The following is an 18,046-nucleotide window of genomic DNA, read 5'->3' as shown; positions in this document are numbered from 1 at the left end:
TTGGTACTGGATCCAATTTCAATAAAATGCTTTCACATACCAACAATAAACAGTCCACTGAGTCCACTGCGGCAACGAATAGCAATTACACAACTATGCATCAATATCTGCCTAAAGTTTGGTAAAGTCGGCTAACACTAGCCTCAATAAGCTACTCGCCACACCAGAACGAGTAAGGTTGTAGCTGCAGACCCCCAGATTGCATATATAAGAAGCTGAGTTGCATTACTTATGGATTTAACTTGCATTTCAAAAGAGGGAAGATATGTAATTTATTCTGTTTAAAGCTCCACCGTCTTTCTTTTAATGCCCAGAGTCAGAATCTAAATGCTGATTGTTCTTTTAATTTTTACAGAGAAGTGTTTGTAATCCTATTAGCGTGCGTTTGTTACTTGGGGTACCTGCAGTGTAGCAAAGATGTAAGTTTTGTAACTGGATTACAAACTTAAATTTAGATATAACCTCACACTGTTGGGGGCAGCAATAACAGCACTGTACCTCGGGAAAATTGGTCGTACACAGCATGAAAGCAGCACTCATTTAAGAAATGGAGAGGTGGCAGACTGAGCGGAGGAGAGTAGGTTGAGGGATAGAGACTGAGGCCAGCAGACAGAGATGGAGGGAAGTCTTGCGCAGTAAAATGGAGCAGAGAATAAGAAAGACACTTATAAAACGTTATGGTCTCATATATTGCAAAGGCAGAGAGACGGGGAAGAAAAATGGAAGGTAGATCTTTGGTACAAGTTTGAAGCTGTAAAACTTGACATCTAAGCGTTACTTTTGAGTTGTCTTTGCTTTGAGTTGGTTTCTTCTATTATCTGTTACAGCCTAAACATCTTTACCTGTTTGATTTTAAAATGAACAAACCAAAGGCGAGTGTCTATAAAATCCCAGATTTTTCCTTTTTGAACAGTAAATAAGTCGAACCTTTTTTTAAACATACCCCATAGAGTTAAAGGTGCAATATGTAAAAATCGGCCATCTGTAGAGGATCAGCAATATGTACTGGGTGCGTGAAACAGCTGGTCAGGGCTGGTGTTTTTACTGCTAACCCAGGAGCTTTAGACAGGCCAGGCTAGGTGGTTAGCATGCTATCTTCAGTAAATATCCCTGCAGCATTACAGAGAAGTCATAACATCAGAATTGTTATTTCTTCACTTTCTGATGATATTTTTTGTTCATTTTTACTGCACCTTTAGTGTATTTTGAAGCTGAAAAGAATTGGCCACATGTTGACTTAATACTCCAAACCAATAGGGGGCAGCATGTTACCAGAGTAACCGCTAACTGTGGCCAACTGTATCTGTTTAGCTCAGATAGTCATGCAGCTACCGCTCCTATTTGCTGATTCTAGGAGCTCGAAGCACCCGGGGGAGTGTTGGTGGTGTTCACTTTCAGACTATCACCTCTCAAAGTTCAAAGTGGCTTGGGGCTAGCTGGTTAAATACTAACTTATGTAGATTTCTCTGCAACACAATACATAGACGTCCCTGATATATATTTAAAACTCTTATTTCTTTAAATTCTTTAAATAATTTTAGTTCTTACATATTGCACCATTTAATGTCTCAAGGCACTGAGAAAACTGCTTATTTTCAACCTTTCTGGCTTGCTGGTTGCAGGGATATGAAGCATTTTCACGTGTGGAAGTCAGCTGTCAGTGACATTTCATAAAAGGCCAAGTTAAAGACATGAGATAACTGCAGGATACTGAGATAAGAAGCTTGAAGGCAAAAGAGATAGGTGGACAGGTAAATATTATGGGGCCAAGAAGATTGGGAAAAGTGGAGAAAATAAGACAACATGTGAAAACCAGCCACACACACACACACACACACACACGCTTACTCACCATACTGCACTTTATTTTATAGTGTCATAAAATGCTACAGTTTCAGTTGCCTTGCTGACAGCAAATCAGCCCAGAGAAACTTCCTCTGAAGCGTGCAGCGTTATTTTGGGATGAGTCTTCCTCTCAGTCTATGTCCCTTCAGTACACCTAAAGTTACGGCAGCACTTTGCACTGTGATGTGTTTTTTTTTTTATTTAATTGATAGAAAGCATCAGATTTTACGAGCCCACAATGCTGCGTGTCCACGCGTGGACTGTAAATTCCTGTTAGTTGTCTTCTGCGGCTGTATTGATTTAAAATCTGTCTGTATTGCCTTTCCTCTCCCTCTCCATCCCTCTGGCTTCTGTGTGTGCACTTTATGGCTGCATTGCTCTCAGACTATGTAGCACTCCCATTACACTGTTGGCTGACGACCTTACAGCTTCCATTTGGTTCACAGGATCTCTCAGTAATGTGAGAGAAATCGACTGATCGATTTTCTTTTTCTTTTGTATCCACACTGTTGTTGATGTGTCATGACTGCGAAATCACATTGAAACAGTTTTTATAAATACAAAATGGCTGATTTGTTTGTCGCACAAATAGCTACTCAAAAACACAGAAATAATGCAGATGTAACATAACATTGTTTATTGAAAATCTCCGTCAGTGCATGTACAATTTATTTATAATACTTATGTTTAACCTGTTTAACCTCGCATAAACTCATAACCCTTTCAACACAAAAGCAATCTGAAACAGATGCTGTCGCGTAAGAGTTAAGGTGAAAGCAAGAAAAGAGAAAAGGATGCATATCCTGTTTGCCTTAAGTGCAGTGTAATATATTTCTACCTTAATTATGAACTCTTTTGCACAGAGAAAATAGAATCAGTCTAATGAAAATACAGTGAATGTGCCAAGATTAATGCCTCAAGTGAGATTTAGTTTATTAAAAAGACAACTGCGCTCACCCGTCTGCCTCCCTGATTCTTTCATCTGCGTGCATGACATTATGAACATCCAGGAAAATGCTTTGCATACAGCATGTGATCAAACAGGAATTAAACAGGCCACTTAGTGTTGTGCCTCTCTATGCTTGTGCACTGTTGAACTCAAAGTTGGCAGTGGAATGAGATTAACATGTGCTGCGAGACATGCAGGTAGCGATTGTTATTAAAGGTCCTATGTGTAGAAGAGGGTGAGATGAGAGGTGTTCAGTTGGTTGCAATCTGCTAACACAGCACCAGCACGCTACTAAATTTTCGGCACACTGAACCTTTTAAATAAAGGCTTAAATGGCAAAATAAAATCCATCCACCTCGCACACCAGGCGCCACACATCACCTCAGCGTTGCGGCTCTTTGCGTCACAGCCCTGTCATGTCTCAATAAAGCCATGACATTTACGTAAAGTACACTTCTGTTTCGGTATTGATCGAGCCAACGGTCTGAAAAGCGCCGTTGTTGCTCTACACTGTCATGTTTGTCTGCAGTTTAGTGACATGACATCATGTGGCGTATGTGTGCGGCTTTAAACCTTTCAACTCCGCAGCTTCTCGTGGCTCTCCTTTCATCAGTCTTACATCACACGTTTCAGTCATTATTCATCGCCCGGCCTGTTACTAACAGCCTGTTAGGCTGTCTTGCTGTAAATCCACAGGTGCTTTGATTTTGCTTATAGCTCCTCTTCAGTAGATTATTCTCTATTGATCTCGGTGTCTGCCTCTCAATCTTTTTGCTCCATCCAGTTTCCATCACTTTGTCTGTGTTCGCTGTCCAGACATCTGCTCCATTCACCATCTACCATCCCTCATCACTTCCATCCTTTTTTCTGTCTCTCTGCCCCATCTTTGCACCGCTCTTCTGCCATCTGTCCATCTGTGACCTTTCAGCCCATAGTCTCTCCTGACACCCTTTCTTTTTGTATTAAAATTTTCCTCACTTTTTTTTTTTTTTTAGTTGAAAAGACTTCATTTTCTGAAGGCTGGACACAAACGTAAAGGGGGAGGAAGAGGAGAATGATGAAAGCGGAGCAAAGGACAACTGCCACATACTGAGCGATGGCAGTCATTGGAAAGAAAAAAAGCATCTTTTTTGACTTGTAGCCATGTAGAGGAAGAGAGGAGAAAAGATGAAGGGAGAAGAGCTAAGGGAAGGATCAGAGAACTCTGAACAGGGGGAGGGTGCCGGAGAAATGAATAGCTCTCACTTCAGAAAGAAGTGGTTTATTTGTAGAATATAGGTTTTTACCTCTTTTATAAGGGAGTCTGGTAGGAGTAGTAATTTATTATTCCCGATGCGAGTGGCATGACTCTATTTGATGGATTGCTATGAACTTTTGTACAGATATTTATGGTGCGCAGAGGATGAACACTAATGTCTCTGGTGATTTCAAGAACCACTATGAAGTTTGCATTTCTACCAAATTCAATTAATCTAATAGATGAGAAATCCAGTTCAGAGGTGGTGAGATTTTATTGGGGACACACTGGTGAATTTATAGACACTAGATTTGAGTTGGCGAGCCGACCCCGAACGTATGCAAATAGTGGTGATCAAAAGCTAAGGTGTAATGCAATTACAGGTGGAAAGTGTTGTTGATTAATGTGTCTTTTGGTGCTTTCACGGCACAGAATAGACATGTAATCAGTAATTAGAGGTGTGTCTTTTTAGTCTTTTGCTTGCGCTCTAAATTTGAACATCATAAATTTAATGTTAGTTTTTTTTTTGCGAAACAAATCCTGTGTCATTCTGTATCAATGTCATATTCTGTAGAAATACCAGCACATTGTACTGATTTCGTTTACACCTGCATAAGATCTGAACAAAATGCGAGCCGGTCAGGCAGATGGAATGGGGATCACAGTTTGCAGGATTAAAGGGTCAAATCAGTAGGTCGGAGCACGCAGGAAGGAGACTTCCAACAATGCAGGTATGTCGCATGATCAAGATCTCGCTCATTTCGAAATTCTCGTCAGATTCTGAAATATCAGAGTGAAATATTCTCTTCTTTTTGGCACCCTCGCTTCTGTCTTCATTAGTATGTGTGCTGTAGTTGAGACTCTTTTTGACAGCTTAACCAGCGTGGAGAAGAGCGAAGATCCTCAGAATTTAAATATCAGACGAGGCCACAGTCGCAACCGCATTTTGAGCAGAGCCTGGGTGTTCATGTCCCAAACTGAGAACCTGTTAAGTGAGCATTATGTAATACTAATGACCACACGCAGCAAGCACTCGCACATGGTGTAATTTGGGCATCAATTCAGGAGGGAGTCTTATCCCGACTCAATACGCCACAAGAATTAACGACATAATAAGTGAAATTTCCAATTACAGGAACCTCTTGAGTAAAACCTCTCCCATGAGACCAGTAATAAGTTTCAATTCAATGTTGTTTCATCCCTCCCATTCAGAAAGCCTTTGTATGCCTCGTCCGTTTCCTCAAGTGTTTTTGTTTTCCTGCTACAAATTTGATGACCGGACATGTTGTCCTCTTTATGTCGAGCAAATTACTTGGCATAACAACGAGGCTGCAAGTGTCAGAAAACAGGAGATGGAGAAGGAGGGATGGTGACCTGAATCTTAATTACAGCGGGTAAAAGTTGGGAGTGTGTAGAGGCACGATTTGAAGGAGAAAGCAATAAGTGATGGACTGGAGAAAAGCTGGAATGAAGGGATGAGTCCATGAATTGGTAAATGGATGGAGGGGATTCCGGTCAAGCTCCTTCCATTACAGCTGTGATGAAACTGAACGCGTGGGTGCATAAAGGACTGTGTGTGCGTGTGTGTGTGCGTGTGTGTGTCTGTGTCTGTCTGTGGGCGCATGCATGCTTGTGCTCATTATCATCAGTAGTTTTGTGTGCCTTTGGGCAAGAATGTGATATGCGTGCATTTCCGTGTGTGTTTTTCTCGGTTGTGTACTTTGTGTGCTCGGGTGGGTGAGCACCGCTGCTTTGGCAGCTGCCTGCAGCAAAAGGATTAGAGAGGTGGCACTGCTGAAACGGAGCTGATCTATTTGTGAGAGCGCGCGCGCGTTTGTGTTCCTCTGCGGTTGTATCGGCGATGAATCGGATCAGAGTTGTGTGTGTGCCCGGAGTCTGAAAGGGAATTGGATCAGATTACAGGAAAATCCTGGCACCGGATTAACTCCAATCCCCACAAGAGGGGAAAGAAAGGGGAAGAAGTAGTGGCGGTGATGTTTAGATGAGAGGAGGGAAGAGTGAGATGAACTGTAGGATCTGGTTATGTAATAACTGCAGGGGTAATGTGACTGTGTGCCTCTAAAGTTGCTGTGTGTAGCACCTTTTTTTAAAAACGGCTTTTCATTTTCAGGCTGTGATACCCTTGTGTATTATACAAAAAGTAAAACAGGTCTATATGATGATCCTCTATTTCGTGACAGTGATGCGAGTGTAGCTGTTTTCAAACTGAACATTTGCCATAAACTGTTGCTGTTATAAAGACGGTAGCACACCATGCCTCCTCCCTCTGCCTTGTTCTGACTGAGTGCAGTTGTCCCTTGGGCTTTACTGAAAATTAAGATGTAGCGACGCCCCCCTCCCCATCCGTGTTTAACTCATTCCACCCTTTGGCAATGCCGGAAGCTTTGCCTTAGCGTATTTTCTTTGGGTGCCGTAGAGGAACTCACCAAGCTCCCTAAAGGATAGGTTCAGGAGTCTGTCTTTTTCACTGTACATATGGGTGTGTGAGTATTTTATAATATTATTGGTTGCTGTAATTATTCCTCCTTTCCAAATGGGTTATAAATGGAGCTTGGTCTTAGTTCTTTTTAATTCAGTTAGCTGGTTTTAATCTAGATTTAATAAAACACGTTAAAACACCATAACTAACACTTTTCTACCCTTTCTGTTGAACTCCAAGCCCATTAGCTCCTATGGAAATGTAAATCTATAGATAAACATTAATAAAAAACATGTTGCAAATACATAATTTGATTAAATAGGCTCAGCCAATTTCTAAAACAGCTGCAGGTATTTAGCTAAATTAAGAGGATTGTTTAGAAAGATGCTGCCTTCAAATGAGGTTGTATTTAAAGCTCATTTACATACGAAAATGGATACATTTATTTCAAACGTTGCAACTGTAACTGCTCACAAACGTCCATTCATTCTTTATGTTGGAGTGGATGTTAAGTAAAACATTCATTAGATGGAGCTCAGACTCAAGAGTCCCTGACAACAACAGACATGGCGAAGGTAGAGGAGGTTGTTCAAGGTCCCCACAAGTGTTTTAACCTGTGAATGTCACCCTGAAGTAAACCAACACGACACATAAACCCCACCTCGAACTAATTTGACTGGACCGTAACCATTTAACAGGTCAGTACCATCGATTGTACGATTGATTTGTTTTGTTCCCTCTGCTGCGTGATGCGCGTCACACACAAAGCCGAAGAGCATGTACCACTTTACTCTGACTGCCCCCCCGGCAATTTGTGACCCAGCATGCACTGCTGTCTGCCTGGTGGACGTCGGGCACAGAGGGAGTTGGCAGGGGTCCGGACTAATCGGCAGGCTTTATATGTGGTGCGCTTTGAATCATCGATATTGCTGTTCCTCACAGATTTTGCATGTAGTGACAGCAATCTGGCACCAACAACCTTGAGGGGGGAATGATTTTTCCTTTTTAGACAGCGCGAGTGCCAACCCATGACCACTCTGAGATTTTTTTTTGTGTGTGTGTGTGTGCACGGTGGTATTTTGGAGAGAATTTGTACTGTTTTCAAAGCAGCATTGTCTGCTCAATTGAATTGAAAATCTGTGGAAAAAAATGTTGAAAGCCTTTCTATTCTTTCCCTCCATGACTAATCCAAGCCAGGTTTTTAGTGGTGTAGTTGCTTGTGTCTGTACTTTGAGTTCAAAGACAAAAAGGATTGTTATGCTTAGCACCAACCCTCATCTGCTGGGATGCTTTGCCTGTGTGTCCTTGCAGGAGCGAAACTGCAGTAGAATGAAAACACTTCTGAACTCATGCAGACTTCATCAGAGCTAACATGACCCAATATTTTGCTGCCAAGAACCAAAAAAAAACCTCTTTATTATTAGCAGTATGCAGCACTCCCTGGTACTCAAAACTTCTTGTGGGGTTGAGGTTTCTGTGGTTAAAGGGAGTGTTTTATAACATACAAAGAAAAATATCCTGTGTTATATTATGAAAGAAGCGGTGGCATGCTTTATACACCAACGGACACACATGCCACTCAGGCAACCTTTTTGTACGCACCCAAGGCCAATCACAAATTGCTGAATCAGACACACTGTGGCGCCAAAAGCCGAAAGGGATCACATCGGTAGCGTTCCTACTCTTACAAGGGTTGGTGCAACTTAAATCCCAGGCATCACGCTGCTTAGGCAAAGAAGATAAGGATTAGACAATGTGCAGTGCCAGCAGAAAACATGACTACGCACACACAAAACACTCATGCAAACAGAAGAGCTCTTCTCAAACTGCCTTTTTAAATCTGTTAAGGGTTACAGAAAACAATTGTAAAGTAGCCCTCAGCTTTTAACTTACTGCACGAACACCCTTTGTTTTCACACAAACGTACAGTCCGAGACCACCAGTCGAAACACTTTTCTGTTCAGATGATAGTATGAGCTGAGCAATTTGAGTTGAAAGTTGAATCTTCGAAAAATTTGAACGCATTTCACATTATCTTCAAGATGTCTCCCTTTTGCTTAAATGACCCCACAAATGAGCTTTTCAAGAAATACTTGAAGTCTTTACTGTCCTGGATTTTACTCTCCAGTTACCCAACTTCAACCCCATTGAACATTTACTATAGTGGCACTTGACTCGTCTCTGTGGAGTACTCTACCATTCTCTGGTCTTCCAGTAGTTCTTGCAAAGCTTTGAGGTGTGATCGGAAATCACAAGATTTGAGGAACACTGTCGAATCAATTAGGGATAGCACAACCTTGTGGAGTCCATGCCAGCTCGAGTGCAGCCTGTCATTGAAGCAAAGGGAGAACATATCAAATACTTTTTTAAAGATTCAGCTTTTCAACCAAATTTTGAAGCTATTGACTAGTTTTTCTCAGATTTTTCTTTCTTCTCCACATAGTGTGGAGAAGGAAAAATGTTACTTTCAACTAAAAAATACATTTATAAAGGTAGTAAAGCAGATTTCTGGGTCCTGAGGTGCAGATAAGGTACATGGAAGGGTCTTCTATTATCACCTGAACCAACAGATACAGCCACTGTTGCCACTGTGAGGCAGGATCCTGTTTTGCTGTCAATAATGCTGTAATTCCTTGATTGCTGGAAGGCCGCCTCTGCAATTTGTTGCAAACTAAACAGCATCAGAGTTTCTGCATTTCAAATAAGGCCACAAACATCCCTCACCCATCCCATCCCCTTACACCAGGGACACGCTGCTGTGTGTTTCAGCTGAGAGGCACTCAGACAGTGTACAGGCCGCTGGGGTAAACTAAAGCTACCGAGTCATCCGGCCTTGTGATAATTATCCTCCTGGAAAATAATTATTTGACAAGTGTGTGGCCATGAAGGGATGCAGTGGTCAGCAGCGGCATTTTCAGCCCTAATATATTCCAAGAAAACAGTCTCCTACATCATCTCAGTGCCACTACCTTCCTTTTTCAAAGGCTGCAAAGAGTCATCGATTTAATGTATGCCCAGTTTTGACCTTGGCATCAGCACCAACAGGGACTACAATAGGATTTTTAAGATCGAAGTTTTCTTTTTTTTTCTTCTTGAGTCAACCAGGTCCTTGTGATTGTGCTCCTGCTGCTCTTGCGGACAGGAGACATGAGTGAAATCTGTCTTGCAGTCGCTAAAAAGTACATCAAACTGTTTTTCCCAAGACTCTTGTACTTTGTGGGGCCCTCTGCTGTACTAACCTCCATGCTTGATGTTCTCTTTTAAACTTGAACAAATTTTGTTATCCTCCTAAGACATCAGCAAGGTTGTTTTAGCCTCAAGGATTTCAGGCAGCCTGGTGAGCGCACACTCGCAGGGACAGAGGGAGAAAAAATGGCTCTTTATGCCGACTCTACTTTACTCCATCTTGTTGATAAATGATTTCACCCCACGTTTTCCACTATTGTGAGCTCTTTGCGAAATGTTCTGGCACAGTGAGGGCGCAGTGGAGCAAAGGAGCCGGGGTGGGGCTGTCAAGGGTCCTCGTTGAATTTGAATTTTGACATCCTGTAACAACGTTACACACAAGTGATTTCAAGCTGAAGTGCTCGGAGAGAGAGAGCGAGGCAGGGGAGAGTGACAGTCCCTCCATCATTGAAGCGCTCTGCTATCCTTCCCCTGCCTGATTACTCCATCTAATCCACTTTTTTTCACCCTCTACTGTACGTCTCTGTCCCCTTTCTCCCTCTACTCCCACCGAACACTTTGATTCCTTGTCTCATTTGATTCATCCATCAATCTTTCTTTAACTCCCTCCCTTCCCACATCTATCTATACTGTACTCAACCATTTTTCTCCCACTACTCATGAATTGCTCTTAATGCATTTTGTTTCACTCTCTTGCCCCCTTTGTGCCGTACAGTACCATCTATCTGTCTCTGTCACTTCCTATTGAAGCTATACACCCACCAAAGCCTGTCCCCCATTTCCTTGCTTCCCCTGACTACTTACTTCCAGCTGATAAAAAACAGTTACACCATGAGGAAAAACTATTAAAGTGTGGACAGATGAAGCTACAGCAGCTCCGCAGGACTGTTTTTATGTGCACAGACGGGCAGACGTTCAGAGATGCTGCCACCCAGGATAATGACCTCAAGCTTGAGGAATGTACATCAACAGTGATATCTTGTACAAAAGCAGGAGCGCTCGATCGTACGATATGAGAATTTATATATAAAAAGGAAGTGAAGGCACACATTGGACATCACACATCTCCACTCCAGTAAATAAATCTAAGAAAGGACTGCATTTTTCGAGGCAACCTAAAAAGATGATTGGAAACATCACAAATTGGCATTGAATGTGCACTTCCCAGGACAGAACCCTGCTGCTATCTGGCAAAAGATACAAAAATATATAAAGTATAATGTATATATTTATATAAAGTATCCGCTGGTGTACCACCAGACTACAGGGCAGCTTCTTTTCTTAGACTGTGATACGCCATAACTCATCCTCTGCACTCCAACAGAAAAAAGTTTTATTTGTTTGACTTATAATCTATTCATCCTTTATATATGTTTTGTTTTGCAGCATCATGAACCTCGTACCTTGTGTATATTCATCAGTTCCTGCTGTGTATTAAGCCTAATCATGCACGCTCACTATAAACACACACTGTAGTCAGGAGCAGGGAGCTGAATGTGTGAAAGCACTCTTAAAAGTGCGTGGTGTGTGGGTGTGCCCGAGCGTGTGTGTGTGTCTGTGCTAGTTTGTGTGTGCATGCAACAACCCAGTGACCTGTCCTTGTGCTAGTACAGCCCATTGACTTGTCTGTCAGACCTTATAAAACAGTGACCACTCAATCTGTTACACTGGCTGCTACTTCACTCACTTGACTCAGTGTGTTTGCGTGTGTGAGCGAGTGATAGAGAGGACAATATGCAGTGACACACACACTGGTGTATGTGTGATTAGTGTGCACTAAAGTCAATGGGAGGCGTGTGTGAATTTCTGTCCTTGCGACGGTGGAGTGTGTCTTCTGCATCTTTCACTGTTGCAGTTTATCAAAGAGGCCTTGTGTTACTAGCCATATGTATTTGTCACCACGAGCTGTACAGGAAGCGAATGCACGCACGCACACACACACTCTCACTCTCTCACACACACACACACACACACACACACACACACACACATACACACACACACACACACACACACTCACTTAAGCACATTGAAACATTTGGCTGCACAGTGAGAAGGTTAAAAGAACGGTGACTCAGGCTGAAAAAATTAGCATTTTGTGTGTGAATGCATATATGTGCCCAGAGTAGCCCAAAGCATAGTCGGTGCATCCCATACAGTATATACACACACTGACTGTGTCCTTTTATGTACAGTATGTGTGCATGTAGACATGCTGTATAGAAACACAGACAAACAACAGAGCTCTACAACATGTACTGTAGATGATTTATGTGTTTGTATGTGCACTCCTGTGTCTCGGTATGTATGTTTTTGTGTGTGTATGCATGTGTTTGGGCTTATACACTTCAGTTAATTGAATCTTGTATGTTAGACTGTGTGTAGTGTACTACGTCTGTGTGCTCCCATTAATGAGTCTCCTGTGAAACCTGTGAAGGAGCTACAGTACAGATGCTATAAATTGGACCACTTTCTCTCTGCAGAGAAAGCCCTGCTGTCTGAGTGTGTCTGTATATTCTCACACAGATGATGCTTTACAAGGTTACAGTGAATATTAATATGCGCCTTTCATGTGGGTGTGTGTATTGTGATCCTGATCTAATTTTCTCACGAGGTGAGTTTCCTCCCTGACGTACTTAAAGGTGCACTATGTAGTCATTGATGTTCATGCTGACACGAACTAAATAATCAGACTGTCTTCACTTTCATGACTGAATAAACTGTAAATACAAACTGGCCTTAAAGGATTTCACAATTTCATACTGTTTCACTTGTTTATATTTGGCGGACCCCGCCACCTTTCTAGCTTTAAACAATAATATATGCAGCTTTAATTATAAGAGCTTGATGAGAAGCTGACACGCACTGAGCAAGTGGTGTTTCACTGTTCTGACACATTTGTTTACATACCCATGTACTCTGCATGATGGATTTTTCATTGTGACTGTCTTTCCAAAACATTTTTGATCCTTTTTTGTGGTTTGTTTTGTGCTTGCTTTGTTGCCAAATTCGATCGGCTGCAGTTTTTCGCTTCGGGCCAACTTTGTCTCTGCAATCCATCCCTCTCTTTTGCTCTGCCCATTTGATAGGCTTGACAGTTATGCCTGCCAAATGTTGGAAATCAAAGTGCTGGTTGAACAATTAAAGGCTAAACTGTTTGATGATGGCAGCGGAGGAATTGGTTCAGGTCACTGACTTCCTCATGGTGCGTTCATTTCGAGGAAGGAAACCAAAAACTCTCTATTCATCAAATAGTTTTAGACGTCTTCAGATCTAGGTAGAGCTGGTGCCTTTTTTTTTTTTTGTTGAGTCATTCACATCTGTGCCTTCTGGGATAATTAGATTTGTTTTGCAGCTTGTGTTTTGGACATCTGATTGCACACAGCCCTCTAATTTCATTCTGATGTTTGGATGTTGTTGTCGCCCAATATTTCCTGCTATATTTCATAACATGGCACAGCTTTGATTATGGGAATAATCAGCGACGTGGCTGAATCTGATCAGTGCAACTTGAGCTGTTCTGATTGGTTAAATTGGTGAAAATGGTTGGGAAACTAATCAGATTGCTTTGCTCAAATCAACCGTGTAATTTGTGGAAACCGGCCTCGTCTCAAAATGATAATGATAATAATAATGATAATAAACTTTATTTATATAACATTTATATCACAATTACACTCTGCTTGCAGCTCCCACTGGGCAAAATTAAACCAGAGCTGAGACAGCCCACAGTGGAGGTTTGAAGGATGAGTGTGGAGGAACACTGGCGTTGGTCTGCTAACGTGCTAATCTCTCTCAAATTATCATGCTTTCTTTCTAACAGAAAAGCACAGAACAATCCATTCAGAATGATTATATGTCAAGATTAAAAAAAGGTCTTTAAAAGTGACAGTTGCACACAGGTGCTGCATTAGATTGAGTCATGTTTCAGCAGTGTGCGGAGGAAAAAGTGTTAAAAAATAATGGGAAGGCTACCTCTACAACAGCCATAATTAAAAGTTAAAACAGACATTAAAATGGAAATGGGAATATCCAGTCTGTGCCACAATCTGAGCATGTATAATTAAAAATGGAATATATTGAGTTGAAATGTCTGAAGAGGTGACCATAGATCGGATTATGTCTTGTTATTGTCTGCTAAATGGAGAGTTAGCAATAAAACTAGCCATTGGATTGCTTTTATAGGTATAACGAGCAGCGCTTTGCGTTTTTAATGGTACATTTGAACACCGCAGTGCTGCTTAAAATGAGAATATTTCTCTCCCAAAAAGAGAATAACAGTTTGTTTCTTAAAAGGAAAACATCAGTCATTTTTGGACTGAACTTCTTGACTTACTATCATGAACGACAGTAATGATCCATGTCCTCCAAAGATGCAGTAAGCGGTTTAAGGCGCTGCACTTTGCTTTTTCACTCCTATGAGTCAGCATTTCTTCCTTTTGGTCCACTGAACTGATCTGCCACCATATTGTATACTGTAATGCTGCTATATGATGTTCACTGTTGCGTATTTTACATCCCAGTCTTGTACATTGGCATTTTTTATTGTTTTGCCAAGACCTTGAGCTTTTCTTATCCTTAACCAAGTCGCCTAAATACGACCATGGAAATGTTTATCATGGTCTAGTTGCCAGTAGCCAAGGTTACTGCGAGTCAACAGTGAAATGCATTGACAGTATATTTGTTTGTTTGTAGATGCATTCAGTAAGAGCTTTTTGTGTTGCCAGTGAACAGTTTGCAGATACGCTCACCTTGCCTGCTGTGATTCATATTTGTGATCTATTGCTGATTATTTATCCATCCTGAATGAAGGACCCCAACTCTTTTGCTACAGTAGTTGAGTTTTTTTCTCAGTCTTTCTTATGGTGTACATTTAGCCTTCAGGGATAAATATGTGTCAATAAAATTGACTTGAGTAGGACTTACAGCTGCTTAGTGGACTTTAAGACACTCTAGTCACCATGCCTGATAAGTCAAATGATGAGTCCGCTCTAAAAGAGACTAAAATGGTCTCTGTATTTTGTCAAAGTTCCTCTTAGAGAGAATATCAGATTTTTCAGCTTTATATTATACAGAATATTCATGAACATCTTGCTAGCAAAGTGCTGGAGGCATGGCGTCGCGACACACAACTGAGATCCCCTTGTTAGGTGGGATACCAAAAGTGGCAGAAAGTGGATTCAGAGTTATAACTATATCACAAGCTTTTGGTAAATTGTCAAACTTTCTGGACCAAAAGCATGAACAAAACATATGTACAGGGATTGCAGGGGACTGACCACATCTGGTACAGACATTGCCAACATCAGGGTTTATTTGAGACCCTCCATGGTTGGTGTAATACAATCTTTATAGAACTGTTTCACATTAAATCAATCTATGTCAGGCGCAAACAGAAGAATTATGAACCAGATCAAGCATGTTGCCCCATTATTAAATCCTGCTATTATTGTATTCTGGCAGTAACAGTGTTACTTAATATAGTAACTGGAAGAATATTACTGATTTTGAAATTGTAATCCCTTACACTACTCTGCTTCTGCTGGGAAAAGTAATATTATAGTAATATATTACTGATTAATACGTTACTGCCCAACACTGGAAAAGTTTTCTCCTTGTATTGTTTCAAATAAAGAAATCCTACAAACCAAATTTCCAATTTAGCTTTGTATCAATCTAGCTTTGAGGGTGCAATATGTAAGGATTTTAGTTGAAAACATTTAAAAATTAACTAAAACTATCAACAGAGTGTAAAGAAATAACAGTGTTGATGCTGTCAAACACATCAATGTATTGCGTTGCAGATGTATCTACTGCTACTGCTAACTCTCTGAGCTCCCACTTTGAGCACTAGCTGTCACGCTAACTAGCCAACGGCAGCTACAGTTAGCATCAGATAGCAGTTACCCTGGTGTTATGGTGATATGCTGCTCTGTGTGAGTATGAATTCGACAGGTGGCTAATTCTTACATATTGCACCTTGAAGAGGACGGGGTTGTATCAGGTGTTGCAGAGTGACACATAAAAAACGGCCCTGTGGCTTTTGTTATGTGCGACTGTTCAAGGCCCGACCTTCCTTGTAACTTTGTGCACTGATGTAGCTTAAAGGACAGAGAAACGTCCCTGATCACTAACACTGGGACAAATTCCTGTATATCCGTTGTACCTGTGTTGATTGTGATGCTGTTGCTGAAAGGTACTGGGAGGGAAAATACACTTTTATGATGATGAACTTTCAATAAATCCTCTTTGATTAATGATCTAATTATCACATTACAGGAAAATAATGAGAAATGCCCCTCCTCTCTCTCCACACTCATAAAACATGAACCTTTCCTCATTTATGTAGTCATATCTTTATAGCAAATTGACACGGTTTTTTTTGTTCCTTTTGTTTTCATGGCTCATTAAGATGAGCGAGTGCGCCTCCTTGAGAGTTTACACAACTAATATTATTATTAATAAAAAATTGCTTCTTTGCCGTGTTGTTTTGCTGCAGGTGGGCTACGAGAACGCCGGCACCGTGGAGTTCCTGGTGGACAAACACGGCAAGCACTACTTCATCGAAGTCAACTCTCGACTCCAGGTTGAACACACGGTCACCGAGGAAATCACTGAGTAAGTAGCGGATGTTTACATATGCAGAAGGCTTTGGGCAGGCGGGCAGCTGGGCGGTTGGGGTGGTTGTCATTTTTTCCAGTGCGTTTGTGTGGCATCATCTGTCCACAGACCAGGTGTGCAGCTTCAAGGTTAGATGGGTCCCACTATGAAAAAGTTGCTGAAGTAGAGAAGAGTGAAGGCTGGATGTATAGAAGAGGCGTTGGCAGAGTTTTTTTTTTTTTAAAGCATGAGTGACGAGAAAAAAAGAGAGAACAGGTGGAATCAGTGAGGAGAAGAGCTCAAAGATGAGGTCAGAAAGAGAGAGGGTGGGAAAGAAGGAGAGAGGATAATAAAAGATATAAATAGCATTCTGCTCGGCTGATGACCTGTGAGATTTGCTCGGCTGAAACAACACAGATGGGTCTCTAGCTGATGCACACAAGACAAACACGAAAAACCCCACGAGTGCAGGTATACAGGCCTGTCAGTCACACCCAGACCCACACATCTCTGCTCAGCACTGATGTGTGTACACACAGAAAACTACAATTACGCTAATTCATATTAGATTCCCAGGGTAATGAGCTCAATTAATGAATTTAGCTGACAGTCTGACAAATCAACTAATACGGGAAGTTGTGGGCAGAGGGGGGGAGTGTTGCATGGATACAAAATGATTTCACCTGCTTGTACCAAACATGATTGACAACTTTGTAAGCGGCGTTCTCTTGCCGTCTTGATCGTTTGGCTCCTTTCATCTTTTTTTGTCTTCCAGTCTTTGTTTATTTTTTTCCCCTCCTTCACAAAGAAGCTCTTTGTCGAGCTCGCTGTATTTGCATTACAACACAGTGAGAGCAAATCAGCTCCGGATGAGTGGAACAAACTCATCAGTAAACATTGAACTCCTGCCGATCATAAAGCCAAACAACGACTAGTCTCGATAAAAAGTGGATTTTGTTCTCCCGAACCATTAATTTGGGGTTATTTTGAGTAAAACAGTGTCTGCTTGTAAGTATATCCTGTCAGTTAAGGTCTTTAAATATTTATACTAGCCCTGGGTAATGCGACTTGATAATGACGATCTGAAAAACAAATGTGACTACGTGATATTTATCATCAATTTGGGACGGCTTTGATTCATTCATTTTATCTATATAGTGCTTTTTCATGTTTTTCAGATTTATGATGATGCACACAAGCCGTTTCATATTTTATTTAGAATTTAAAAAGTTGTGTGTTCGCCCACTTGCTGCACACTTTGTCTGGACTAAGAGGAAGCTCATTGTGCCCTGGGTCGAGTTCAGTTAAGGAAACATGTTATTACTTAAATTGTTTATGGATTAATAAACCCCTTGACAGTCCTAGTGCACCCACACAGGTCACTTTACTTTGGCTGATTAGACATCTTCCAAGGACTGTGTGGGCATGTGTGGAGCCTCTCTGGTTCTCCTGGCAGCTTTGTTTCTCCTGTTATGGCGGGATGTATTTCACCTTTATGATTGCATTAAGAGCGTATGATGTGCCTCAGCAAATCCCCAGCCTGGCTCCACCCAACCTCCATTAAGTGCAAACACCTGTGAGTCAAAGTCCAGTGTGGCTCCGTGATAAGTTGTTCAAACCGTTCACTGCTCAGCCTCATTTCACTTAACGCTATGGTTTCTCACTCCCTCTTTTTTTTTTTCATTCTCTCCCCGTTTTTAATTATGTTTTTAGTTTCTTTTCCAGCACGATTTCTGTTTCTTTACATTTATCTCACTGTCTGGAAAAAATTAAAATGTGCAGAGTCATA

The 18,046-nt window shown here is 41.4% G+C and overlaps 1 protein-coding gene across 3 annotated transcripts in view; it reads left to right on the top strand.

Annotated features, from left to right (window-relative positions):
• Positions 1–18,046, top strand: part of pcxb (pyruvate carboxylase b) — a 297,628-nt gene that overhangs the window by 47,707 nt on the left and 231,875 nt on the right. For all 3 annotated transcript variants that reach the window (XM_084343541.1, XM_084343543.1, XM_084343542.1), the window contains exon 10: positions 16,157–16,275. In XM_084343541.1, the coding sequence (XP_084199667.1) occupies positions 16,157–16,275 (119 nt within the window). The remainder of the gene's footprint in view (positions 1–16,156; positions 16,276–18,046) is intronic.

The sequence above is a fragment of the Pagrus pagrus genome (assembly GCF_965226575.1).
Source record: "Pagrus pagrus genome assembly, chromosome: 22".
In the NCBI taxonomy this organism is placed as follows: Eukaryota; Metazoa; Chordata; class Actinopteri; order Spariformes; family Sparidae; genus Pagrus; species Pagrus pagrus.
The sequence above is the reverse complement of the archived record's forward strand: the minus strand, read 5'-3'. Positions and strand labels throughout refer to the sequence as shown.